Source organism: Zonotrichia leucophrys, chromosome 5 (genome assembly GCF_028769735.1).
Source record: "Zonotrichia leucophrys gambelii isolate GWCS_2022_RI chromosome 5, RI_Zleu_2.0, whole genome shotgun sequence".
NCBI classification, from domain to species: domain Eukaryota; kingdom Metazoa; phylum Chordata; class Aves; order Passeriformes; family Passerellidae; genus Zonotrichia; species Zonotrichia leucophrys.
In genome coordinates this window covers 19,302,471-19,330,005 of record NC_088175.1, presented here as the reverse complement: position 1 = coordinate 19,330,005, position 27,535 = coordinate 19,302,471, and the positions used below count along the sequence as shown (strand labels likewise).

The 27,535-nt window shown below is 40.7% G+C and overlaps 2 protein-coding genes across 10 annotated transcripts in view; one reads left to right on the top strand and one right to left on the bottom strand.

The window, feature by feature from the left end:
- Positions 1–20,736, bottom strand: part of SLC25A21 (solute carrier family 25 member 21) — a 238,934-nt gene extending 218,198 nt beyond the window's left edge. For 2 of the 3 annotated variants that reach the window (XM_064714950.1, XM_064714951.1), the window contains exon 1: positions 20,324–20,736. In XM_064714950.1, coding sequence (XP_064571020.1) covers positions 20,324–20,390 — 67 coding nt within the window. In that variant the 5' untranslated portion in view covers positions 20,391–20,736. The remainder of the gene's footprint in view (positions 1–20,323) is intronic. The other variant, XM_064714949.1, reaches the window with a different exon arrangement.
- Positions 20,737–22,619: 1,883 nt separating this feature from the next.
- MIPOL1 (mirror-image polydactyly 1) overlaps positions 22,620–27,535 on the top strand; it is a 186,286-nt gene continuing 181,370 nt past the window's right edge. For 5 of the 7 annotated variants that reach the window (XM_064714569.1, XM_064714568.1, XM_064714571.1 and 2 more), the window contains exon 1: positions 22,620–22,900. The gene's annotated coding sequence lies outside the window, so the exon portion shown is untranslated. The remainder of the gene's footprint in view (positions 22,901–27,535) is intronic. The other 2 variants (XM_064714566.1, XM_064714567.1) reach the window with 2 other exon arrangements.

Sequence of the window (27,535 nt, the reverse complement as noted above, 5' to 3'; positions counted from 1 at the left end):
CCCTTCCAACCAAAACCTTCCAATGATTCTTCAACTTCAAACACACACAAGTAGTACCATCATACTATATCCTATACTATTTATATTGTAGTACTGGTCTGGAGCCTGTTTTCAGGAAATCCCTGCTTCAGAGGAAGGAAAAATGAATTAGTGAAATAGGATTTCAACAGGCAACAGATAATCAGGACTATCAGGCAACAAGAGAATCAGGAATTCAGAATGTTAATGTCCCCTTTGAAACACCCATTTAAGGAACTAATGTCAGATAGCTCTGCAGCTGTAAATACAATCTCAGCCATTAGAGAAAAAAAGGAGATAGTATACACAGAACACATATGTATCATACTTGGCCTCTCTTCCAACCCCATTTCACATATTTCTGTGACAGCCATTGAAACACCTTAAATATCAAAGATGCAACTCACAGGATAAAATATCTAACTTCTGGCAGTAACACATTTGTATCTACTCAGGATTTAATAGGTGCTTAAATTTACTCAGTTGCTACTGAATTCTGCTAATAACTGTGTGAGCCACTAGGACGCATATTAACAGATGCACATTCTTGTTCAGAGTTAAGAATAGAGGTTTAGAGGGAAACTGTCCAAGTGTAAAAGTCTTGCTGGAGAGGGAAGGAAAACTTAAGGAGGAAAACTACAGGATTAGAAGTAAAAGCATGTCACAATAACAGAGGTATGTCCTCTGCAAGTTTCTGTTAGTAAAAGATTTAAGAAGAATTTGCTTATATAGCTAACATTACAATACAAAACCAAAAAGCCAAGGTGCAAGTAGTCAGTGGCAGTCAGACTTCAAACTGCAGCGTGCAAACAGACGCTGTGCAAGGTGATGGCATTGAGTGGGCACTGTGTTTACAGGGGCACGACCACCAAGGCCAGCATCTGGCTGCTTTCCAAACACAAGGCTAAAGTTCCAGGTGTTCATAGGCAGTGTGCTGGCTTCATCAAGAACACATTTACACTGTAGGTCTTTCAAACACAGAAGTGGGGCTTTTTGAAGCCAGAAAATTTGTGCTCTGACACCCATAACATTAGTGACAATATTTGAAAGTAACAGTTTCTATGAGTGTTTATAATATTTTCATAATTACTATGAATGCCTGTGAACTCCAGACTATGAATGACTCAAAAGACAATTTTCTTCCATTTTAATCTAGGCAATATTCTATGCAAAAAAGTTATTTTTAATTTGAATTTTTTTAAATCAAGTGTTATATCACAGAACTTTTCAACTAATACCATACTTCCTGCAACATTTAGAGACTCATCTTTAACTACTTCCAGTAGCTTCTTAATGTCAGTATTTTTATCATAACACATAATCCTCTTCCTGTTGAAAAGACCATACATTGCACACCCCCACCCACCTCTGCATGGTTAGGCTTCTGTTTGAATACATAATCCCAGTAAAAATATAACAGCCTGAGCATCCCAGTAAGAAATTTGCTTTTGTCTCCAAAAAAGACAGCAGAGAAGCACAACACTGCCATCTCCACCTTAAATGCTGAAGTACAAGTATCACACATACAATCTAGTGAAAAGATAATAAGATATAGAGAACAAGAACACATGTAAAGGATGCTAAAACTTTTGTGAGCAAATTAAGGGAACTATTGTCAGGCAGAAATATTAATTTTGTTCAACTAATGTAGTATATCAGAAAACCATCAAACTCAACAGTCCCAAATCCAAAAGGAGGCAGAGTAAGCAAGCTCCCAGCCTGTCAAGTCTCGCCCATGACATCAAGTGACAGGTATCAGAGAGAAAGCATATCTGAAAGTGTGTTATGCCTTGTTTTATCTGTCAGTGTTCTGGATGTGCTGGCTCTTCTAGTGATGAACTTACATGCTGGGAAACAGATGACAACTGACTTAACTGCCGTAGATGCAATTTGCTGGGGTTCTCCACCTTAGATATATTAAAGTGGGTTATACTTGGAGCAAAGTACAATATGAAGCCTGAAATAGATGCTCCAGACCTTAACTCAGTTTAGTATATGTTCAGTGGCAAACCAGTATTACAAAGAAGAGTTTATTAAGGTTTCTTACAAAAAAACAAAAAAAAACCCAAAAACCCAAAAAACCAAAAAAAAACCCAAACCAAACAAACCCAAACCAAACAAACCCAAACCAAGCAACAAAAAAAAAAAAAAAAAAAGACCACTAAAAAGGGAAAAAAAAGAGTAAAGCCTTTCTTCCCTCTTAATCCTCACACAAAGCTGAGCAAAGTCCTTTTTCCTGTTGTGGATTATTTGAATACGCATCTTCATTTAATGGTATTTGCTAAAGCTTCAAGTTACCTGAGAAGCAGGTCCTTCAAGGGAAAATATGGAAGGTGACAAACAGCTTCATTAGGTACCACAACAGAGCAAGCAAACTAAATTGCTGATGTGTGTTAAGCTTTGGGTGAAGCTCAGAAGTGGAAGTGCTCCTGGCACCCACTGCAGCCTGATCAAACAGGTGAGCAATCACACAAGCCTGCTGCTACCAGAACCATTACTTACTCTTCTGCCACTGACTGGGAATCCCTGCCAGCTCCTGCAGCTCAGGCAAATAAACTGACAGAAAACCATCCTATCAAAAGCAGTTCAGTTTCTGCCACTTAAGCTCCTTGGATCAGTTTCCTAAAAGGTCAGCATAATTTCAAAGAGTTTGCTGACACAATACGAACAGGCATAGATAAATAGCACCACCTCTCTTCTTCATAGGTCAATGAGGAACATTGCAACAGAAGAATATACTGTCAACTTAAGTGCACCCACAATTTGGGCACCAGATAGAGACACAAAAGCTACCAAGATGACAACTATGAGATGAGAAAGCAACTGAGATAACAAGTAAGATGAGAAAAGCGTTCTTGTAGGTAGCTTTTGGCTAAGGAAAAGCCAGGACTCATGAACTTTGTCCCCACCAATAACACAAGTTAATTTTAAAAGCAAACAATAAATGGACAAACTACAAAATATCAGACAGACAAGCACCCTATTTGGTGTTTTAGTGTTGGTATACAACCAGATAGCACACAAGACTAATGCAGCCAAGGAATGGTTTGGACAGGAAATTTCCAGAAAACAAGTTCAACATACAGAAAGTTCATGCTTTGTAAATAGTGAACTTTCTTCAAGAGACAGTCTCAAAAGCTTGGGATTTTAGGCATTAGAGTGAGTGAATATATTTACTGGCTACAAAAGGCATGGAAAAAGCTCAGGTCAGGGCCTTCAACTATTTACCTAGTTTGTAGATGTGAAAACAGGAATACTTTAACTACATACACAAGGAGATAATTTAGAGGAGATCACTGATGACAAATATTCTCCCCATCATCAGGTTCGATACCATCAAGGTTCTGGCAGGAACATGGAGGAAAACAAAGCACACAATTGTATGGTCAGTGCATCCTGCCACTTAGATCCTGCTTGGCACAGATCATGTTTCAGAAAAATATCTCAATCACCTGATGTTCTATGTACAAAGCATGGCCATCAAAGCTCTAGAAAAAGCTAGATTTGCTGAACAGAAGTGAAGCAAAATAAACTTTACTTCCATTAATAGCAAACAGACCTGGAAGGATGTTAGGACTGCCAAACCACTGCCAGCCTATGTCCTTCAAAACAGAGTGAAAAACACCAAACATTTGCGGGACACTGAACAATGAAAGGAAAATTGTGCTCAATCCAGCCCCAGAAAACAAACTTCAGCCTCCAACTGGAAGCCAACTGGAGATGACCTGCATTTGGGGATGCAAATCTCAATAGAAAACAAAAGAAGTTGAACAAGTCACAGGTATTATTGAAAGAATAACTTCTAAGGCAACCACTGACAATTCCCTTACATCACAGTTTGAAAGTCTGAACTAGAAAGACAATACAGCAACACTGTTAGTTAAGTATAAATAGGCTCAGAAGGCTGAAGGACAGCCTATAAATAGGACAGAAGAATGCTCAGATTTTAGCTCACTTCGTACAATACAATCAGGAGAGGTGGAGTCCATGAACTTGATGTCAGTGGAGACTACCATTTGCACATCAATTAGAAATAAACTATTTCCAGATATGCACTCCAGATCCTTTAGTAAAAGGCCACTGAAGCCTGGTCCAAAACACAATGGTGTGAATGTGACTTTACATACCTAACTTGGGACAAAGAAGAGAAACACAAAGAAGAATTTTGTTTAAGTTTGAGAATAGAAGTTCTAGAACAGGACAGGAAACATACATGGAGAACACTGCATTCATGAAAGGAGTGATGGATACAGTGGTGTATCAGAACAGCTTTCCTCCTTTCCTGCAGAAGTTTGAATGTGTTGGATGCAAAACTGTTGTATACAAGACTCAGGAATTATGAGTTTTCCAGATTTATGGAGGTCTTCTGTGCACCATACAGCAGTTATTACCAAACACATTACATCTGATCCAGGAGTACTTGACAACAGGTTGCACATTTTAGAAGTACAAATTTCGTTTGCTAGATTTTTCAGCTATGGCCTCTACAGCCTGTTACAGAAATACTTTTTTCCCACAGATATAAAGAGAGAATGTAAACTATAATATAATTAATTAACTATCACAAAAGCCATTTCCTCCAGAGATCTTTTTTCTCCCACAGATATAAAGAGAGAATGTAAACTATAATATAATTAATTAACTATCACAAAAGCCATTTCCTCCAGAGATATTTCTTTTAAATGATAGCAAGTTTTCCAACATTTAATCCAAATGTCCAAACACAGGTGGGGATATCAGTAGAAGTCTTGTGCAAGATTTCATAGAAACATAACCTAACAGATTTTCTCAGATTTACAAGTAACTTTAAAAAACAGCATTTTTAATAGAGTTAGATTCAACAGCTTGGGTGAGATGGGATCTTTGGTAGCCAGCTGGACATCAGCTCAGGCACTGCAATGCTTAGAAAGCTGCTGCCTGACTTCAACTGGACACTTCAGAGAGGTCAAACCTACAGCCAGGAAAACAATTTGGCAACAAGTCCATTCCTTCATACATACAGGGAGTAGCCACCTGGCATTAGTAGTGAGCATGTTCACATGCTGGACTTCACAGGATATCTGATACAGATCTAGGACAGATCAGAAGAGATTCAGAGAGTGGAAAACTTCGATTGATTTCAGTGGAATTGGGATACTGATCAATCTCATGGTTCAAGTACCTACAGTTCCCCTAGAAATGAGGTATAACAATTCCTCTGAAAGTACACATGAAAAGATAATGTATTACAGTCCAGAAAGCAAAGCCGTTAAAACCATTATTTCACTTTTCAGAAGATTTAACTGACCACCAGAGACATTTCATATATGGTTACACTCTCTCATGTTTGATCTGTACTAATTTACCATTTTGCAAAAAAAATTATTTCAAGATTCAAAGACCTAGGAAGAGAGCAAGCAATAACCATAACATAACCAAAAACCAACAAGCAGAGAAAAAAAAAACAACCAAAACCAAAAACCAAACACAAAACCCCCCACCACCAACAAAAACTCAAAAAAAAAAGGCAAAATACCACAAAAACACCAAATGAAAAAGAGGTGAAAGAGAGAACTCTTGGTTGTTTGGTTTCCTGGGCTAAGCCAAGGAAGCTCCAAATTCTTTCCCTGGACTCAAATCACCTGGGTCTGTTCTGAATTGTTTAGTGAGCAAGAGGCATCCAGGTTTTGCTTATACGGAATGTAAGCAGCCCAAATCTTGCTGATAGTCAAAACATTTTATACTACAAACTCGAATATTGAAATGTTTACAAAACAATTAGCAAACATATAAAGTATGTTCAATTTTTACAAACAGTTCAATCATCATACAAAATGTAATGCAGCGATTTATTTCTCTCTCTGAATTTAATCTCCTAACTAGAATAGAGTTTGTAGTCAAAACAAAGACAAAGCAAGCTATCCCTAATTACAGTTGCTGTAGATAAGGTTTCAGCCATATTGTTGAAAAGGAATTTGTAGAATACTGTCTCTCTCTAAGTTTTTTAATTCTTCACAGATTTTTCAATTAAGATTCTAGGTGCAATTATAGATTAATCAAAATGTAGGAAACAAAGATGTAGATGTAAACAAGATTAAGACTGAACAGAAAAAGCCTAGTTTAGGACTGAGCTGGTAATGATTGTGATACAATCTCTACTTGACAGCAATGGTTTTCTCTCAGGGATGTTTTCCTTATTCAGCACACAGAATGCCAACAACTAAGTCTGGGTAACAGAGCAGCATTTAGTCTTCAGGGTCCTTGCTACTTCTACAAAGGACTAGAGGAAATGAAAAAATAAAAAAAAATAATAAAAAGAGCACATTAAGGAAGTTAAAACCATCTTGTCCTCCTTTCTCCCAGGGTTTTTTCCTCTGTTTCTCTACAAGTTGCATAAAACTTTCATAGCACCCCAACAAAACTGTCTACTCTCCTTTTAGGTGTCTGTCTCGAGGCACCAGAGAGGACTAATCACTCCTGCAAATCTCAGCACACCATCTTCAGGGAAAATACTCAAGTAACATACGGTGATTCATGCATAATCAAGGGAAAAAAAGTCAAATTTTGTATGTGTAAGTGACAATATATTACATGAGAAGATCATAAGTCTTTAAACAGAAAGCCATCATTTTTTCCTTTCACTGAAAAACATACATTAAAAAAGGGAAAAGCCATTATGTAACAAAGGGTAAGATTACACTACACAAGCATAGAACTTGTTGCCCAAGTTACTTCAGCCCAGTTACAAGTGTTCACTCTGCAAGACTAAGCAAGTGATAAGTCCGATTAACAGCATTATGCATCAACTGATCAATATTCTTTTAATACTTTTAAAGGGCATTTCTGAACTTAAAAAAATCTGTGTGTAGACAAATCCAACCACATCACCATAAAACTGCTTCATCTACAGTTACTAGAATTTAATTCTATACTGCTCCTTGTCTTCACACCAGCAACTGACAAGTGACATTTTCAGAAGATGTTTAAGGGCTATCTCTTCCAATTTTATGGCCACCCTTTGCTTCTTGAGAGTCTTAAGAAGATACTTTTCTATTTATTTTCCAGAGTTATAATCTATATGCCAAATCTTAATTCAGGAAGAAAAATAATTTCTGCTAACAGTAAATGGCATCACATAGGTACTACACATTCATTCATTAGGTTTTGATTAGATCCATGCTGTACAAAACAGTTACTGCCCATGATTAATATACATTCATCTACCAGCAAAAAAACAGAATGAAAGCTCCTTTTCCAGGAACAGGATGAGATCTCCTTTCATTCCTGTCGCAAAACATGATTTTTATACCACTGTTGACCCAATATCCACTCCTACATGAAAGAAGAGGCTTCAAATATTGCAATTTCAATTTTTCCCAGAAGAGGGCTACTCCAGTTCTAATGCAGCAGACCTCAATGAGATAACAGAAAAATGCTGCATGTGATGCCTAGACTTAACAAGGTCTATTCTGCACAAAGTACTTTTCAGCTCTGGTGCCCACATCAGCCTTCCAAATCACAAATTACAGAAAATAATAAAAAATGCTGTCCCACAGAAACGTTCTCAAGATCTGCCAGAGGTTATGTTGCAGGCTGAGTGCTAAGCATCAGAATAGTATTTTTGTGCAACACTTACATTAGCCCACAAAGTATCCTGCCAGTGACAAGAATGCATCTCTTAGTACAATATTTCAGTTACAGTTAAAATGGCAGAAGTTCAGCAACTCAGTAGCTTGCCTATTTAACTAAACACAACAAAAGCCAGTATATATAAACTTTAAAAGACTGAAGATACTAATATTTTCATCTGCAAATCAATACCTTCTCAATAGGTCAATATTGACAATTATGATGACGAAATATTGAGACTTTTCAAAATGTTGTTTACTATCACATATATAGTCATTTTTGTCATCCACACCATTAGGTGCTATTTTACATACACTATTTACACTATTTTACTTGTTCAAAACTAGAAAGGAGTAAAAAGATTTGCAAGTGTTATGGTCTACAATGCAGTCTCCAACTGATGATACATTTTAAAGTCTACCATAATCTTTACTAAGTTTTGAGGCAGCTATAAATGGCATGGTAAATTTGGTTTTGAAATCAATGAACTTTTAAAGAAATCTGTTTCCCATTTAGCTCTGCAACAAGACACAATATTTTCATTTGTAAACATGCTGGTTTATAATCAAACATTTTCTGCTTTTGACAGTTGCCTGAAATAAAATCTACTGAACTCTAATAACTTACTTTAAAAATAAAGCAGTACCTTTTCAACATAAATCTTTCAATACTTTCTGCACTGGTCCACAATCTAACATATATGGAAAGATTTTAAGGAAAATTTAATCGAGTGTCCAAATATAACTTTACTTTAAGCATTAGGTCATCTAAACATCTGTCTCCAATATATCCCTAGGGATTTAAATCAAAAATCAGCTAAACATGTACAATCATTTTGAAAATAAATAACAGAACAAATTTAGTCTTGATTATGATTATCATGCTTTTTAAAAGGAAACATTTATTCTAATAAGAAAAGTCTGAACTAATTTAAACTTTATGGACATTAACTTAGAAGAGTTTCATACTCTAAATAACACATTTCTTTCCATTTAGTTTAGTATCTAATAACATTCATGGGTTTATATCTGCAGAAATCCTACATGTTTTCTTCCTCCCTTTTGGAAATGCCTAATCAATAAGCTTCATATCTCATCATATTAAAAAGTGAAATTTTATAGGAAGGAGAAAAGTTTGCTAAAAATCAACAGAAAAGATTGATTTGTTTTCTTTTTTGTCATCTGGGTTGGCCATCATCATATTTGACAATAAGGAACAAGATGCCAGTCAAAGCATATAGCATGCTGATACTTATTATCTTCACTGCTTGTGAAAAAAACACAATAAAGATTGTTTTAAGCAAGTACTGTCTCATTACCCAGTTAGCATTACAGTTTTGCCTTGTAAAAGTTTTACTAAGAGGTATAATGAATAAGTGGCAGCCACGTTTCCCTTGCTTAATGCAACAGCCCCAATCCCCTTCAGAATCCTAATCCCATTTAGGAGAGGAGAATTAAGCACTTGTCTGCAAACACAGTACTTTCTTAAAAGTCCTATTGCTTTGGCTCTGCAATAACCAGAGACTTAGAGAAGAATGAAGGGCAGCTCTGTGAAGACTCTCAAAGCTCTCATATTCTTCCAGTACTCTTGTACTCAGATTTTTGCCCATTCCTCTACATAACTCTTCTTTTTGATGATGAACTGATCCCAGGATGAACTAATATAGTAACCCAGAACCAAAAGAGGCTATGAAGAATCTGATGGCAGAAGCACCTAAAATGGGCACCAGACACAATGTTTTGAATGTGCTGCATGAACAAAGCAAGCACTCTGGCTTGACACACTATTATGCAATTCTGACAAAATTAAGGCGTACACACAAGATTGTGCTGCCACTGGTCAGCATCAATAGTAAGGCAATGTCTTGGAAAATAAATTCTTCTAAAAACCTACAAGCATCCTGACACTTTGTTTTGTACTTCTTGGCATGGGGTTATGTTATACACACATGTACACCACCAGCATTGCAAACCTGCCTCTAGAGAACTTACATGTAACCAACCTTAAAAACCCCCGGTGTATCATCACAAATCTCAAGCATTCATAATTTCATGGCTCAGATCCAAAAATTCATCTAAAGATCAGGAGTACCATCTTTATAAAACATCTACAGTTCATAATTTTAAGCTTTAATGCCAAAACACTGAGGATAAGATTTGATTTTAAACTGAAATGACAGTCCAACTTTCAAATTCAGAAATTAAACACATAGCTTCACAAGCTGGAAGAGACATCAAATACCACAGAATCCATAATAAAGAATTAAATTTTTTTCTTCTGTGTCTCTGATTATGCGAGTTAGAACCATTTTTTTTTTCACCATGTCCTTCATGTTTTACCGAGTTCAGTATGTTATCTGGAGCCAGCTGAGAAAACAAAGTTGAGTGATATTCACTACACATTCAAAATATATACTAATTTTGAAAATCAACACTAACTAAATATTAAGAAGCAAGTGTTAGCAATAAAAAAATAAGTAAACCTTAACCCTGCTGCAAAGCCACTCAGAATTGGCTCTAAGAGGAAGTGAAATAAATAGCACAAAGAATTTTCCAAAACTGAAAGGGCTACTAAGACTCTCATTTGCTTTTGGGAGTGTTGCTCTTTGGGGTCACCAGCCACACATCTGCATACCTCAGTATAATAAAAGCAATAAAAAGTCCAGGAAACTAATATAACATACCGATCTGGGAAATGATTCATTGACTAAAGACTAAAAGATGACCCATAAACTGTGTTTACTGACAAAAATTGATGGATTGAAAATGATCCAGGGGGAAAACAAAAGCAGCTGTTAACAGTGCAGCTCAGTGATTGAAAAGCAGACCTAAAGGCCAATTACTCCTGTGTTTCCTTCCCCACTGTATGGGTGGGACTTCTCAACAACATTCAGACTCTCGCAGTTATTTTCTCATCGGAAAACCACCACTGTAGACAACTGAAATATGAATTACCTCTTTCACATGTTGGTGCAATGGTATCTAATTGCAGTGATTCTTCAGGATAAGACATGCTGCAGAAAAAAATGGCAGACACTTATCCTGTAACTACTCTACTTTCAACACACCTGAAACAGCTGACCTGTAGTACAGATTTTCTGTAGAGAAAATACTATCTTAAGAGGCTGATACTTAACACTTTCTTGCACAAACAATAATTATTCATCAGAGAGTGAGAGTTTCATATTATAAAAACCAATATTAATTTACTTTATCCAACGACAGGACCAGTGTTAGTTTCCACAGGCAGCAAATATCAATTAATCTCCTCCAAGGGGAAAAAATTTATTGTATGTTTTCAAATCCAGTTGAAGAAGAGCCCATTTAAGGCCTTTATAATCAAGGCTGAGATACTTTAAAATACTTAGAGGCATCTCTATTATCCATTCATTGCAATACTGATTTTCAAAACTTCCAGGTTCTATAAGCCACATCACTATCTGAAAAGGGTTTTTTTTCCCCCTTGTCTTTAGCCCTTTTAATTCATACCAACCCTAATCATAATACTTCAAGCAGTCTGAAAAGGTCAATATAATAATTTTTCAGAGAGAATTTCAGTCTCGTAACAGACAAGTTCCTCCAGTCTCGTGGGTATGATTTTGAGTGTCTCCCACCCTGCTAGCTTGAAATGGAAAGGCAGCAAGCATAAAGAAAGAATTTTTACATTTGTAAGTACATCCAAGGTAATGTCACAGAAACTAAGCTACAGTTAAAGGAAACTTTGTAATATCATCACTTAACAGGCAAAATTGCCAGATTTTATGCACAGAAATAACCAGAATCAGTTTTCATTTTCTCTTCTAGAACACTGCCACAGAAAACACATCTACTATTATCAAAAGTCATGCTTTGTTGCTATATGTTAGAATTATATTCTTACTGCCTAATAAACTTTTGTGTTACAACAATTTAACATGAATTTGAAGACGTACATCAGTCACTAAGCACAACTGATGAAAAAATAAACAGTAATGAAAAATTGTTCTTTATGCCAATATAATCTTGGCTCAGAGAAGCTGTAACAGCTTCAGAATTGCCTTTGCAGACAAAGCATTTTTTGTCTACAAATTTTACAACAGGCATGTTCCAGTATTAATTATTTTGACTACCTACATGCTGTTATATGTATAACACACTGTTCCACAATATTATTTAACTTTAAAATCTGACAATGAAATTTTATAGCTTATTTTGAAGAAGTGTGTATGTTTAAGCTTTTATGCTTTGCTGTAGGTCTCATGCCTGCAAATACTTGAAGGAAGTTAACAGAGGCTTACAGCAGTATGTATGTAACACAGCAGTCTTTGCTTATAGATTGGCATTGAGAGCTTGATGACATTTCTGCAATATTGCATAAAATCTATGCTAAAATTAAAATAATCAAGACTCAAATTTCTCACTGTGGAAATCAGTAGCTATTTGCATATTGATTATACTGGGACACGAATTTAGCCCAAGTTTTTTATTTATATATGGTATCATAGCATTACAAACATCTATTGACCTTTACCAGCCAATATATCACCACTTGACACATCACCACTTACAATTCTTGTGCTTAATTTAATGACAGTTAAATTCAGTGCCACTGGCTGTGCAGTACACATACGGAATCAGCATTTATTGATCATTATTTATTTGAAATCTTTAAGCTTCTATTTTGCATATTATAATTGAAAATTACATATGCTTATCTTCTTATCAGCAACAGCTTCAACATACATTTTTATCGCTCGGCCACAGGTAGGGAAAAAAAAACAAAAAAAACAAAAAAAAAAAAACCACATTAGCATCTCATTGTAGTATTGCACTGCCATCTTGTGGGCACTAGATCGAATGAGTGCAAATAACTTCATTACTCTTTTCTGGGTGTGAAGTTGGTCGTTTTGGCAGGTTTGGGTTTTTGTGGAGGGTGGGAGATAAGGGGTGAGGTTTTTGAGAAAAAACTTGTTACTCTAAAAACAACAGAAAATTGATAACCCTTCTTAACACCTTCAGGCTTACCAGTGGATAGGGTAAGTGCCTTATTACACCCATAGAGGATTCTGTGCACAAAACGTTTTATCCCCATTGGCTAACACACCAGGCTAAATACAGCAAACTTCTCACTTCTACCAGTGTATCCTATTTGGAACAAAGACACACTTGGAATTAAGAGGTTGCTGCAGGATTCTCAAACCAAGTGAGTACCAGACCAAGTCTGAAATTTAATCCCCAGGTTCAACAAGCAGTTTGGTATGAGCTGCATCTGAGTCCATCAACCAAAAAATTCTTCTTTTCAGAGTCCCAGCTTCTACAGAAACATACTACAGGTGTCATAACATGTTAGAAATTACAAAAATTCTTAGTTTGTTTCTGTCACTGTTACATAAACATGCAAAATTTACTTCATACCCTAACCCCTCATATAAAAGCTATTACATCAAAAAAAATCCCTAAACATAGCTTGAAACACATATAAGAGCTCCAAATAGCTGTTCATGAGTTGCCAGTACACTGCAATGACTCAATCAAACAAGATCAGTTCACTCTAAACACTCTCCGGACAGAGTTGAGGTCAATGACTGAGTCTAAGTGGAGGCCAGTGATGTGTGGCATCCCTCAGGGCTCTGTCTTGGGACCAGTGCTCTTCAGTGTCTTCATCACTGACAGACATTGAGACATCCCCAATATGCAGATGACATGAAGCTTAGTGGTGCAGTTCACACAACAGAGGGACATGAACCCATCCAGGATCCTGGAAAAATTTGATAAGGGGGCCTACAAATACCTTATATGAAGTTCAAGAAATCCAAGTTCAAAGTGCTGCACCTGGGTCAGGAAAGGAGCAACATGAGTAGATGCTGAGACAAGAAGTCACTGAGAACATCCTTGCAGAGAAGGACTAGGCGATTCTTGTGGATGAAAAGCTGGACATGAATCAGCAATGTGCACTCACAATCCAGAAGGCCAACCTTAACCTGGGCTGCATCAAGAGCAGTGGGAGGAGGCCAGGGGAGCTGATTCTGCACCTCTGCTCTTGTGAGACCTCACCTGCAATGCTGCATCCAGATCTGGAGTCTTCAGCACAAGAATGACATGGACTTGTAGGGCAGGCATAGAGGAGGCCACAAAGATGATAGTGAGTGAAATATCTCCCCTACAAAGACAGACTGGGAGAGCTGGAGTTGTTGAGCATGAAGAAGAGAAAGCTCCAGGGAGACCTTGCTGTGGCCTGCCAGTACCATTTATGAGTGACATAAAAAGGAGGGAGAGAAACTTTTTATATGGACAGATAGTGACAAGGGGCAATGGCTTTAAACTGAATGAGGGAAGCTTTTGATTAAATGTTATGAAGAAATTCTTTACTCAGAGGGTTAGAGCAGGTTGCTCAGAGAGGTTGTGGATGCCCCACTCCTGGAACTGTTCAAGGCCAGGTGGGATAGGGCCCTGAGAGACCTAATCTAGTGAGTGGCATCTCTCTCTATGGCAGGAACTAAATGATCTATAAGGTCCTTTTCAATCCAAACCACTCTACAATTCCATGATTCTGCATTGCAATTTTCATTTGCTCCTTTTAAAATAAAGCTACATTGCAAGGGTATTGCTTCTTCAAATTACTTAACTGTCTGAAAATTTAGAGGAGTTTTGCTAGCTGCCAGCTTTGCATATTTAGCAAAATGTATGAAAGCTCATGAGGATTTCATTAGTTTCCACTAAAATTAAACAAGGTTTTCTGTGGCAACCCAATAACATAATTTAATATGTTACCCAATAATAATTTAATTCAGTTAGAAGTATACAAAGCAAACAGTCCAATCTCTTTCAGATTCAGATATTTTTAGAATTATCAGCTGGTAGAACAGGGGAGACTCAGAGACTGAAAAATGCTACAGAACTAAAGTTTGAAATGCTATAGTATGTGGGGAAAGTACACTAAAAATTTTCCACTGGGAATGGTTTACAAGGTAACTTCAGCTGGCTCACTCCATGGCATTCTGCACACACTCAGCTGCTGTCACTGCTCTGGTCTGCAGCATGCAGCTGTATTCTACCATATTGAAAAATGTCACATTGCATGGTTTTGAATTGAGTAGGAGACCAAAGCCAACAATTCAAGTACACTGGCCTGAAAATCAGCATCCCTGGAGCTTCCCTGTTGGCTCTTCCTTATTCCCAGCAACCCACTGAAGTCAAACTGTCCTGATTACTGTACTGCCTCTTTGAACTGTAAAATGATGAAAGCAGTAGGGGCTACATAGACCTTGCACAGGTACTTCACGTTTTCTTTTCAGCAGGTTTCATAAAACACAGAGTGCATGGATGGTTGTCTGAACAGAAATAGATAGAAATCTTTCCAAGTCCTAACTTCCCAACTGTTCCTATGTCCTCCCAATTTCTACAAAGATACTGGAGGAGGTTCAGGATATCTGATATCTCAGCTTACATGCACTTAACCTTATTTTGGTCTTCTCTTACCCAAACTTCTCTTCACCATATGGCTAACCAAGCAACTCCCATCCAAATCTCCAAGTCCAACACCAGGTTGGTACACTATTAATTTCTCAGACTAGCAAAGAAAATTGGCTTAATTGGTTGCTTCTAGTTCATTCCTTTGGAGCACTTTAACTTGTAGAATGTTTCCTTGAAATGATTACTTTTGACTGCTTCCCATCCTTGGCTTTTTAATTTAAAGAGTTTGCAAACATCTGAAACACCAAATCAAGGCAGTGAAAGACACCAAGCATGAACTGTGGCCTCAGATAATATTTCCGCCTTAAGTGACTTCAGAGAAATAGAAAAAGGAAGATTTCAGTACATTAAAATTTTATGGTTTCAAGTCAAGAAAGTTTCAAGGTTTAGCTAAGTACTTAGCTAGATGAAATTACCTCTAAGCATTAAACAATTAATTTTGTAACATGTGAATGCCCGTTGCATGGCTTAAAAGGAAGAGAAAAGCACTCAAGAAAACACAGAATACTCCTCCTAACTTTAACTCCCAGAAAACTGTCATAAAAATACAAACAAGCGAGGGGGAGGACAATAATTAAACAATTTTCCTGCAGTTTCAAGTGCTTCCTCTACATCTATCACACTCCCTCTCCCATTCACAGGGACAAAGTAACCTAAGGTGTTTCACTGATTATGCAAGCTAGTGTGCCTTGTAATGGTTTTTGTCTGCCTAATGCCTCATGCAACAGGAAGACCAAACACTGGTTTTAATACTGTATCTGCATTTCACAGTCTTTGTTTGACAAGTGGCTTTCCTGCCTGTAGATCTGGTTCAAAGAAGTTGCTGCTATCCAGGTTAATCAACTTTGTCTACTCCTGAAATAAAACACCTCTCAAGAGAAAAGATTTGGACTTTCAAGGGAGCTTAAGAAAATTAGACTCCCAAATCCTATTAGGTTTCAATGCAGCTGGAAACCTAACTCTTTAAAAAAGAATTTTAAAAAATATTAAAAAATTGAAGCCGAGAAGTGCAGAGAGGCAGAAACCCTGCTGTTTCATGAAAACATGAAGAATAGGGGGGAAAAAAGATCAGCCTGAATTATCCCTATGAAGTAACAGTTTTGTTTTAAAGCTCATTCTGTTCTGACTTTTTCATATTAATTTTACAGTAATTAATTTTGCAGTTCATGTTCATTTATTAAATGGAATTAGGCAAAGAGACATACCTAATTTTCAGCAGAAAAGTACTTAAAGATTGGTTAAACATTACAGATCTGAAAAACAAGTCATCTAGTTATCACTTGCTAAATATATGAAATAAATTATTTAAATTTTTAACTTCAAAATTTAAAATGTTTATAGGTTATTTGTACATGTATGGAAGAAAGAGAGGCTATCATACAACTAAATATAATTACATTTTATTTATGTTACGTGCAGTTTTAGCTAATTGTTTCCATCTGCGATCTTTTGTTATTAAAAAAACAAGAACACGCCTATATCAAACAGAAGCATCCTAAAACCTTCAGGGTAACCATATGCAGCCACCAGCCTTCACTGTGCCATGGGTATCTGTGCAATTGTTTATGACATTTGCACTTCATCATTCAAACTGGCTCAACACCCTGTTACGAGTATGTCTTGACAAATTAATCTGGGTATCACATAACATACTTTGCACTAGTCAGTTCCTCTGTATGAGGAAATATCCATTGACTTTATATGCAACACTATTGTTTTAATTTCTGCCTTTTCCATACAGGCAGGCAAAACAAGGATTTTTTTGATCTTTGCATTTTAGAGAAACAATTCTTCTTGTGACTTGAACCCTGTACTGACTGAGCTCCTCAAATAACATTTTAAAGAATTGCTATAAATCTAAGGAAATCAGAAGCTCGCAAGTTGCTCTTTTCACAATGATCCTTACAGTTTAGAGTTGATTTTCTGTTTAATTTTTTTGCTATAAATTCCACACATGCTTTAGCTTACTAATTAACCACTAGAGAAAAGGAACATGCCTGCAGTTCCCTGTACCAGAATGGCCTCAACTCACTAATGAAGTGTCCCAATTAGGTTTTAATCAAAGTCCTTTTCCTCACTATTGTCATACACCCAGGCAACCAAACAAAACCAAGTATTTTGAATTATGCTATTAACCTTCATTGAGGAATCTGAAAGATGGGAGTAAACAATGCCGGCAGAAGTAACATAAGCCAAGACTGTGTAAGACTTTGTTCATATTTAAAATTTCATTCACTCTCAGGAAGCAGAGCTTCCCATTTCACATGAAGTCAGATTGCAAGCCACATGAAAGCAGACACACCCCTTGACAAAGTATGCATGAGATCTATCATGCCTGACTTTTACAGTTCAGTTACAGCAGAGAGCTGTTCAAGTTTAACTTAGCAATGCCTCTGACAGCCAACAGTATGCTGATATATTTTCTCTTAAAACACTGAACACTTTCCTTTCTCCTTCTTCCAGCATGCCAGTATCTTCCATTTTATCAGTCCTGTAGACTAGGGGTCATGCTTGATTTCTTTCTTTCTTTCTCTTCCCCTGTCTTAATAAGTCCATGAACAAGTCCTGTCATCTCCCACAAAGCATCAAAAAATCCCTTTCTTCCTCTTCTGCCAGCTTCGGTTTATCTCTAATAATTTTCCACTCAAACTAGCAGAATTACTTCTTATCAGATCCTTTTGCATCAGACATGCAGATACTAAATAACCTCTCATTTTACTTATGCGGGCAATATTTCTGACCCTCCAATTACACCTACTGGGCTGTGCTATTCATTCTCAACAACGTCAGCACTTTCCTACCATTGCTTTGACAGAGTCCAACTCATCTTTCCTAGAAACCAGCTTAACTAAGACTAATTTATGTCTGGTTTGGGGTGGGGTTTTTGAGGGATTTTGTTTTGTTGGGGTTTTTTTGTTTTGTTTGGGTTTTTGGTATGTTTTCTTTTTGGTTGATTGGTTGGTTGGTGGGTTGGTTGGTTGGTTTTCTTTCTAAATACCAGTCTGTGGTACAGACAGCAAAGTCACTCTAGGATGTCTGTGGCATTCACTTGAGGCCAGGAAACAGAACAAAACACCTTCAAGAGTCCTATGTCCTCCTGCAAAGACAGTTAAAAGCAATATAGGATGGTCAAAGTAATATTGGGAAACTAAGGTCAGTAAACAAACTCAGTCCTTTTCTCCTTGCTTTCACCTTTTCCATCTTGTATCTACACTTGCCTAAGAAATTTAACCTTTAGTCTGAAGACTTCAAAACTTCAGCCTTTACCTTTTACTTTCTCTGTAAATTAGCAGGAAAAAAACACCACTGAGTTTTAAGCATCTGTTAAACAAGTTTTCAAGTTTCAGCCATTTCCTTCTAACACACTTTATAGCTCCCATTTGAAGCACACTTCTCAAAATCCCCTGGTACAATTTTAGTGTTGCTCAGACTTAGATAATAAATCATTACTGGTTTATTTCAAAACCAATTAATAGAAATTTCTGTACAAATTTAAGGCAAGTGATGCAGCTAAGGAACTTGCCTGCCTGACAGGAGATTAAGCAAAAGGTTGCAAGCATCCTTAACATTATGTTGCTGGACTAGACACAACAGGCCTCTCACACTGTACTTTTTTTTTTAAAGTGTTGCATGCAGATCAATAGTCTCCTTGAAAACTCTCTCACACTAATACTGATGTCTACCAGATTACCAAATATTTTTCATTTGTCTAAATGGGAATTTTCTTTCTGTGGTGTTAGGCAATCTCTTCTACAAAGAGAACGTGTAACAATAAAAGCCTCCGGCCAGAGGATGGTAACACAGTGCATTGGATCAATCTGAATCACTAAGGCACAGGCCAACTGCTAAAGAAGATAAATCTGTCATCTTGCAAAACATCTGGGGGCAAAACACCTCAGTATCCCTTCATGTATGAAGGGTTTTCAACAGTCTAGGACAGATTAAACCTTTCCATTCTCTGCTATAGGAAGATAGGGGTGGTATCAAGCAGAATCCAAAAAACCTTTAGAATTTCAAAGGTGCCAGAAAAGCTACATAAACAGTCATACAATACACTGGAAGGGCGGGGACAGCAGTCATACAATACACTGGGACACCAGACTTTTCCACTTCTGCTATGACATCTCTCACTGTCAAAGAAGAAGGCTGAAAACAAAGGGCATACAGAGCCACTAGCATGAAATCAAACTGCACAAATGTGTGTTGGTGGTAGGAATGCATAGAAGTGGATTTAGAGGTACAAGGGGAATTAGAGGGAATGGAAGACAAGCTCACATGTAATGTCATGGCTATACAGCTGTCAATCACAAGAGAATTTTTCTTGTGCACATTACACTGAAGCATAAGACACAGCAATACCACCACGTAGCTCTTCTCTTTCATGTAAAATATACAAACAACATTTAGACCTCAGAAGAGACTCTAAGGAACACTTAAAAACACACTACATAGTTGAAATATTAACAGGATTTACATATGCAGACTGAAAGAGCAGGATATTGTGTTAAAATCCCCTATACTGCAGGCTGATTTAAATGTTTCAGTTTCACTGGGATTTAGGTAAGAAACCTGAAGAAATTGACCAGCAACGCTTTCATTCCTAAACAGACGTGTACGATTTTGACATTTGTAGTTTGCAGTACAAACAGACTACAAATTAATGAGTAATGTCGACATTCCTAAAAGTATTTCAAAAACCACACAGAAACGCATTTCCACTGTAGCCCTGCATTGGTTTCTCTGTAACTCAGCGACGAAGAGTGTCAGGGGGAAGGAGTCTGAGCAGGGCAACTACGTTTTCTGTCCCGTATCCCGGCGCTGGAGGCAGATCCCGGCCGTGGACTCCCCCGAGGCGGCTCCAGCCCTTCGGGCGGGCTGCGCTGCAGGACACCGGCGGCTGCTGCCGTTGAAGGGGCCGGCCCGCCGCTCTTATCGCCCGAGGGGCTGCATGGCGTGTGTGGCGCAGATACACCGCGGAAACCGGGAGCGCCCCTTCACCCCCCCTGCCCCGCCGGCGGGCCGAGCACCGTTACAGGGACTTGCTCCGGGACCCCCGGGCTTGGGTCGCCTCCGGAGCCCGCCGACGCCGCCCGGCGGGGGAGGAGCCGCCGCTGAGCCGGTTCGTTCCCCGCCGCCCGAGCGGCGCGGAGAGGGGGAGGCGGCGCGGCCGCCTGCGCCTCAAGTTGGCGGAGCGCCGGCGGGGGACGGGCAGACCCTTCCCGCCCACGAGGAACGCGCGCACTCACCCGCCGAGCCTCCGGCGACGACTTGGTGAGAGGCCTCCTGCAGAAAGCCCCGGGGCTGCCGAGCCATCCTTGCCCGCGCTGCGTCGGCGACGAGAGGGAGCTGGCGCCTGGAGAGCGGCTGGGAGCCGAGGCCGAGTCCGCGCGGGGCGGGTGGGGAAGAGCCTGAGGGGCCGCGGTTATCTGCGGGCGGGAGGGGGAGCCGCGAACGCCGGGGGCGGGGGCGCCGGTGCGCGGCCCCGCGGCGGCCTCTGGCAGCCGGCCCCGGGCAGAGGGCGGCCCCGGGCACCGCACGGGCTCGCAGCTACGGGCGATCGCTTCTAGCCGGAAAGCGGCAGCCTCTCTCTATTAGGGCAGAGCCGGGACGGCCGGCGCTGCGATCGCCCAGGCCGGGGCGGGGAGCGAGGCCGTGGCGCTGTCAGCCGGTCGGCGGGGGACGGCAGCCGATCGCCTGCTCGGGCTCGGGTCGTACACTCCCGCCTCGGGCTGGTGTACACAGCGCACATCCTGCTCCCTACCGCTGCTGGGACCCAGCTAAGAGCGCACATCCTCTGCTCCTCAACGCCTAGGAAGGGTCGCTGGTGCCGCTGGGCTCACAGGCTGTCTTTTTGAAGCCTACTGTCTTTTAAAAACCTCTAGTCTAAAGGTTGGTTCCATCTCTTTGATGTTCAAAGGACACGGGTATGTTGTCACTTGGAGAGTAACTATTACAGGTTACACGGACCTGTGGGCCCATCTTAGTAAACAAAAGGGTGACAGGGCACGGACTGGAAGGGGTGGCACACAGTCAGCGCCATTGCGGACAGCCCCCAGCACTGCTTTCGGCAAGGCCAGTTTCTGCTTTTCCAGAAGATGCCGAGTACAACGTGGGGGCAGCATGGGCTCATCCCAGAGGCAACACCATTGATGGGCAAGACAGTTCAGAGGGCTGTTCTGATACATTAGTTTGCTGAGTGCCTGCGCGTGCTTTGTGATAGTTTAGCCACAAATGTTTCTAACTGACTAGAGTTTCCAGCCTTGAAAAGAAATGTAGCTTTTTGTAATGTAGAACAAAGATTGGAGGAAAACAGTAGGGTTCATTGCTACTGAAAAGGATGGGAACGTAGAAATATACAGAGAAGTGTTAATAAAATGTTAAAAGACCAAGACCCTAATTGCAAAAAGGAATAATAGTCAGGTATAGTATTCAGCTATATCACTTGAATGCATCAGCAAATAAACAATAACATGAATTTTTTATCTATATAGGAGCTGAGTGCAGATTGCTGTGGGAATGCAGAATAACTCCCTTAAATTAATAAAACTTGAATGTACTGACCTTTAAGTAATTAAAATCTTAACTTCAATGTTTCATTTGCATTTGTGTTAGTTCCCTTGGTTTGGCTCTTTGATAATGCTGCTCAATAAATACTCCTGGATGATCAAGTCTCCAGTGTTCCCTATCATCAAAAAGCAGATGCTGAAGCATCACCACTTTTTTGTTCCAGAGATATAGGTCTCCCTGTGCAATGTTCTCTTGGGTACAAATAGCAAATCTAGTATTAAGGTGGACTTTGCTACAGTATTTCATCAGCAAAGAGAGTTTGGAGTTCATCAGAGTGCAGAAACTGGTCAGATAAATTTGTTTTCTGCATGTGTCCCTGCATCAAAGAGAATAACGGTCAGAGTGCATGTAAATTACATAAATGTTCACACAGTAGCATAACACCTGCTCCTTAAAAAAACAAACAACCTCTGCTATTGTTAGGAAACTATTAAGGTTGTTTCACAGTATTCAAACTCCAAATCTATGCCACCTAATTCAGTTCCACAACTGGAAGTCTCTTTGGCACATCTCCCTTATTTTCCATCCACCCCTCCCTCCTCCTCCACGAAGGGCAACCTTCCCACTGTGCAGGTTTCCTAAAGCATTTCTAGGCTTAATCCTGTTTCCATATGGCCTCTTCCGAAACCACGAGCACCACTCCATTCTCTTCCTCGATATCCCTGTCAGGGTCTGTCACTCCATTTGTGGTTACTGCGTCCCTTAGTGGGAAGGTGCGTGCATCCCGGGCAGCCCGCCAGCGCGAACAGCCGAGAAGGGACCCGCAGCTGGCCGTGCGGGGGCAGGTCGGGCCGGAGAGACCCCCGAGCCGCTCCCGCCCGGCCCCGCCGCGCCGCCTCTCCCGCCCGCAGGGCGGCGCCACCGCCGCGCCCCGGCCCCGCCGCCTCGCCCCGCCTCTGGCCGCGGCCCCGCCGCCGCGCGCTCCCGAGGGCGGCGGGCGCGCGCGCCCCTCCCCCCGCCCGCCCGCGGCTTTGTTGCGGAGGCGGCGGCGGGGCCGGAGCGCGCAGGTAACGGGGCGGCGGGGCCGGGCCGGGGCCGCCCCGCGGTGCTGGGGTTGGAACTCGGCCCATCCTCTGCGGCGGGGCTCGGCGGCGGCGGCGCGTCCCGCCGAGGCGGCGTTAGGTCGGGCCGCTCTGACCCAGCGCCTCCCCGCGGGCGAGCGGCCCTGCCCGGCCTCCTCCGCCCCCGGGACCGAGCCGTCGCCGGGCCCTTGCGCCACTGACCGGCTGCGTGTGCCGTGGCAGCCCCTTGGCTAGGTTAGTGTTACCTCGCCATGGCCGCCGGGCGACCCGGCTTTCCCGACTTAGCGCCCGCTCCGCAGCCGGAGATGGGGGCAGCAAGTTTGCCGTGCGGGATGCGCCGTTTGGGGTCCCAGAGGCTGCGGCTCTGCGGGAAGGGAAGGGACGGGACGGGACGGACGGGCTGCCGCGTCCCGGGAGGGGGACAGGGCTGAGAAGGGGGCCGGGACAGCCCGAAGTGGAGCCTGCCCCGAACATATTCAGGAGGTCGGTGCTGGATCTTTAGTGACAGATGAGAACAAACTGTGGAAGATGCTCGCCACTGTAGTAATGCATTTAAAAAAAAAAAAAGAAAAAGAGGAAAAAACCGCACCAAAAGAACTTGTCAAAATAAAGTTTGTGCTTTTTTTTTTTTTTTTTTTTTTTTTAATATTTATGACTTGAAGTTGCTTAGGAAATCCCAATGAGCTGTATACCTCAGCTCCTTTTGTAATTCGTGCTAATCGGAGTTCTTGATGATGATGTGAGGCTCTATTTCTTCTGAGGAAGAAGGCTATGGATTCTTAGTGTGAAGAGCTGGGGAGAAAAACATTCAGTAAATGTACCCAAAGGACTGTTTTACCTGAGACAGCACACTCTCCGATGTTTGTCCGTGGAAAAACTACAGCAGGGTCTAAATACAGCTTCAGGGGGTTGAGGTGATTGGAGCTGGGTTGCTGTAAGAGTTTGTTCGGCCCGAGTTTGGGAATTCAGAGTGTCCTGCAGTGCCGTAGTGCTTTTAAATAATGCAGCAAGTTCTAACTCCAGTTAGAATGGTCTTAAATTGCAGTGCTTTAGCTGTGGAAGAAAAATCGGTTAACCACAGCAATGTGCTTTCTAGCTCAGAAAATCTCAGAGCTGCAAATCTTGGAGGTTCCAGGATCTGTGGGATTTAAGGAAGGGCAGTGATGTGCTTGCCTTGTTCTTGTACCTGTCCTTGACCATCCATTCTTGACCAGTTCTGCTCTATGGCTGTACAACTCTGGTTTAGCTTGAAGCCACTTGTTTTAGATTATTTGTTTATTTAAATATGTAATGGCACTAGCTTATAAATCCCATGAGGTTTAACAGGGGTTAAAACGGTCATGCCAGTTAAACATGCTGCTTATGTGATAGTTCTGTTTTGGTTTATTGTGCTGTTTAGTACCCAGAATGTTGTCGTTCATGATGAGGTTCTTCAGCTGTGTGAGATAGAGCTATATACACCAGTGAGGTGCCATCAGTTTGATGGCTATGACCTCTTCTACCATGTCACTGGTAAAGGGATTAGCGCTGATTTCAGGATCTTGAAAGTGATAACCTTGTCCTGCCTGTCCAGCTAAGAAGTTACTGCAGTTCTGGTTTCAGTAGGAAAAGTGAAGAGAGAGACTGGGACATGAAATTATGTATAGGATTTAAGAAGGTAGGGACAGTTGCTGCTATTAGTTTTTGTAAGTATCTCAGGTTTTCTTGCAATGATACTGCAAGTTCCTTACAGTTTGTAATGGGGAGTACTGCCCAATAGTAGTGGATAACAAATTAAATTTAAAAAATCTCTTTCCCCAGTTTTCACATTATAACTAATTATATTTCTTGCCTTTTTGCTTGTTTGCTTGCTTTGTTTCTGGATTTACCTTATTTCAGTTGTAGTTATTAGTTTGCCTCTTTGAGATAAGGAAATGCTGCTTTTCTTTACAGTCTGTTAATCTATCTCCCTGCTTGTTAGAAGTCATTCTAGATGCTGCTGAATTAGGGATGCATTATAATGGTGTTAAACTCCCTGACCAGTAATTCCCTGACCAGTAAGAAGCAAAACAAGGTTTTGTTTCAGGCTTAGTATTTCTCTTGAAGTAAGACAAATCCAACACATTCATTGTATTACTGGCAGAAATAGTATGGTGCTGATGCAACATGACCCACATGTTGCTTTTTACAGTTTGTGGGGCTTTTAGTTTCAGAGAGTGCCTAGGTTAGTAAAAAAATAAGGGAGTTTTTGGATCTTGCTAGAAGGCATTAGGAGAGGAGAGAAAATACATGTTTGATAGTTCTCTGGGGAAAGAATCAACAAATTATTCATTAGAATTTAAAGCAAGAAGATACACATGAGCTGAGGGTGAAGAGCATCCTGCTTGTAGATCACAGATTTGTGTAAAAGTAGTTGCAAACTTGAGAGATATCCTAATGGATCTTTATGCTACCTGCTTTTTAGTCTGCCAGACATAGGGCAGAACAGATGCTGCATGTTGATGGCAGTGAAATGCCATAGTGCAATGGTTTTAAGCTATGAATCTTCGATCTGACTTGATGCTCACTTCAGTGCAGATCACCCAAATCAAAGCAGAGGCTTCTCACTTTACATCTGTTATCCTATGCGGGCAGTTGGTGTTTTGAAACTTACCTTTGAAACAAACAAACAACCCTTCTGGGCTGAGGACTATTGACAGATTTAATTACAAGCTAATGCTGCAACTGACAGATATTCCTGTTGGAATGACTGCTGCCTTTTTCCCTTTCCATTGAAAGGAAAATGGTTTTGAAGGAGTAGGAGAACCGGAGTATGGAACCTTTATTTGCGGAACAGATGCAGCTATGGAAAGAACCAGTGTGAATGCTCAGTTGTTAAGATGATTCTCTGTTGCTTCCAGCCACCAGTTTTTTAAGTGACAGTATGTTTGGCATGGTCCCTGCTAATTCTGTGAGGAAGCTCCCTGCTTGCTTCACAACAGCAGGCTTCTGTTTTCCATGATTTTTCTTAATGTGGACCTTTGTGCTTTAGGGACCAGTTAAAATCCAAACCGACAGTTTCTGCAGAGTGGTGGCATTTGGTATACTAAAGAATATTGTATATTAGAATTTTGAAAATAGTTTATGTGTGTATTGGCTTTATATGGCATGGTTCTTTAGCAGGGGAGCTACAGAGGGTCTTCTGTGAGAAGCTGCTAGAAGCTTCCCTCATGTCTGACAGAGCCAATGCCAGCCAGCTTCACGATGAATCCACTGCTCGCCAAAGTCAACCCCCTGTCAGCAGCAGTGGCAGCACCTCTGGGATAACAAAGTTAAAAAAGGGGAGAGGACTGGGAATTCTTACTTGCAGCTGGAGAGGGGAGTTAGAAAGCATGAGAGAAGAAACTCTGCAGACACCAAGGTTGGTGATGAAGGAGAGGGAGGAGGTGCCCCAGCCACCAGAGAAGAGGTTCCCCTGCAGCCTATTGTGCACACCGTGGTGAGGCAGCTGTGCCTCCGCAGTCCAGAGAAGATCCCCCACAGGAGCAGGTGGCTGTGACCCCATGGGAAACCTGTGCTGTACCAGCTCCTGGCAGGCCGATGACAGAGCAGGTTTGCTGGTAGGGGGCAGCCATGGGGGACCCACGCTGGAGGAGCTTGTTCATGAAGAATTGAACCATGTGCGAGGGACTCGCACTAGAGCAGTTTGGGGATAGTTAGTCCATGGGAAGCAAGCATGTTGAAGTTTATGGAGGACTTTCTCCTGTGGGAGGGAACCCATGCTGAAGCACAGGAAAAGTGTGAGGAATCCTCTCCCCATGGAGGAAGGAGCAGCAGAGACAATGTGTGATGAACTGACTGGAAACCCTGTTTCTGTCCCTCTGCTCTGCGATGGGGAGGAGGTAGAGGAAACTGGGAGTAAAGTTAAGCCCAAGAAGTGGGAGAAGGGTGTTTTAAAGTTTAGAATTTCCCTGAGTCAAATCTGTTTTGCCCATGATGGTAACTGGTGACTGAGATTTTTGTTATATTTTTCTTTTCCCTGTACAGCTGAGGAGAGAGTGATAGAGCAGCTTTTGGTGGGCACATGGATTCCAGTCAGAGTCAGCCCACTGCAACACGAGATATTGCTGGGATTGATCTTTGGTTTTCATAGCATTAATAAATCAAATAATATTTTTTTTAATGTTCTCATGTAGGTTAAGTTCTCTAAAATAAGATTTCTTGACACTTTTTTGACATGAAACAGGCACTAAGTACAAGTAACAGACAAGTTTGTGTAAATTGAAGTCCAGTGGATTCCTATCATAATGTAATATGTGTTGCTTAATGGTTTACTCTATTTTATTGAACATCTAAACATGAAAACAGCCTATTGTATTTACTGTGCACTGTTACACTTGGCTGAGTCATTCCAAAGGCGTTGTAATATTTATTTCCTACTTTTCAGAGACATTAAAACTCAGTGTTTTGGTTAATTATTCTGAAAGCATTTTTTATTTTGAAACTTAGAGTTGTGGTATCTGTGGCCTAAGATCAACTTCATTTTGGCCACCAGAGTGGCTTATTTTCTTCCCTTTTTTGTTTGTTAATTTTTGTTATGTTTACCTATGCTTTTCTCTAGTAGGCATGTAGAAGGAGTTTATTGGGTCAGGTGGGTGATGGGAGGCTGTTTGTACCTGTGTTGCGGCTTGGGTGTGCTACATGAGCACCAGATGACTTGTAGGAATGCTCCTATGGGTTCTAGAGTAGGGAAGGGGTTGAAGGGCTGAGTAGGGTCCATGAGTGACTTACAGGCTGCTTGCCATTATGGTTGCTGAAATATATTCTGGAAAATCACATTGAGAAAAGGCATATAATCCTTATTGTTGACATCACTGGTAGTTAAAATTATCATCAATATGTTTGTTTTAT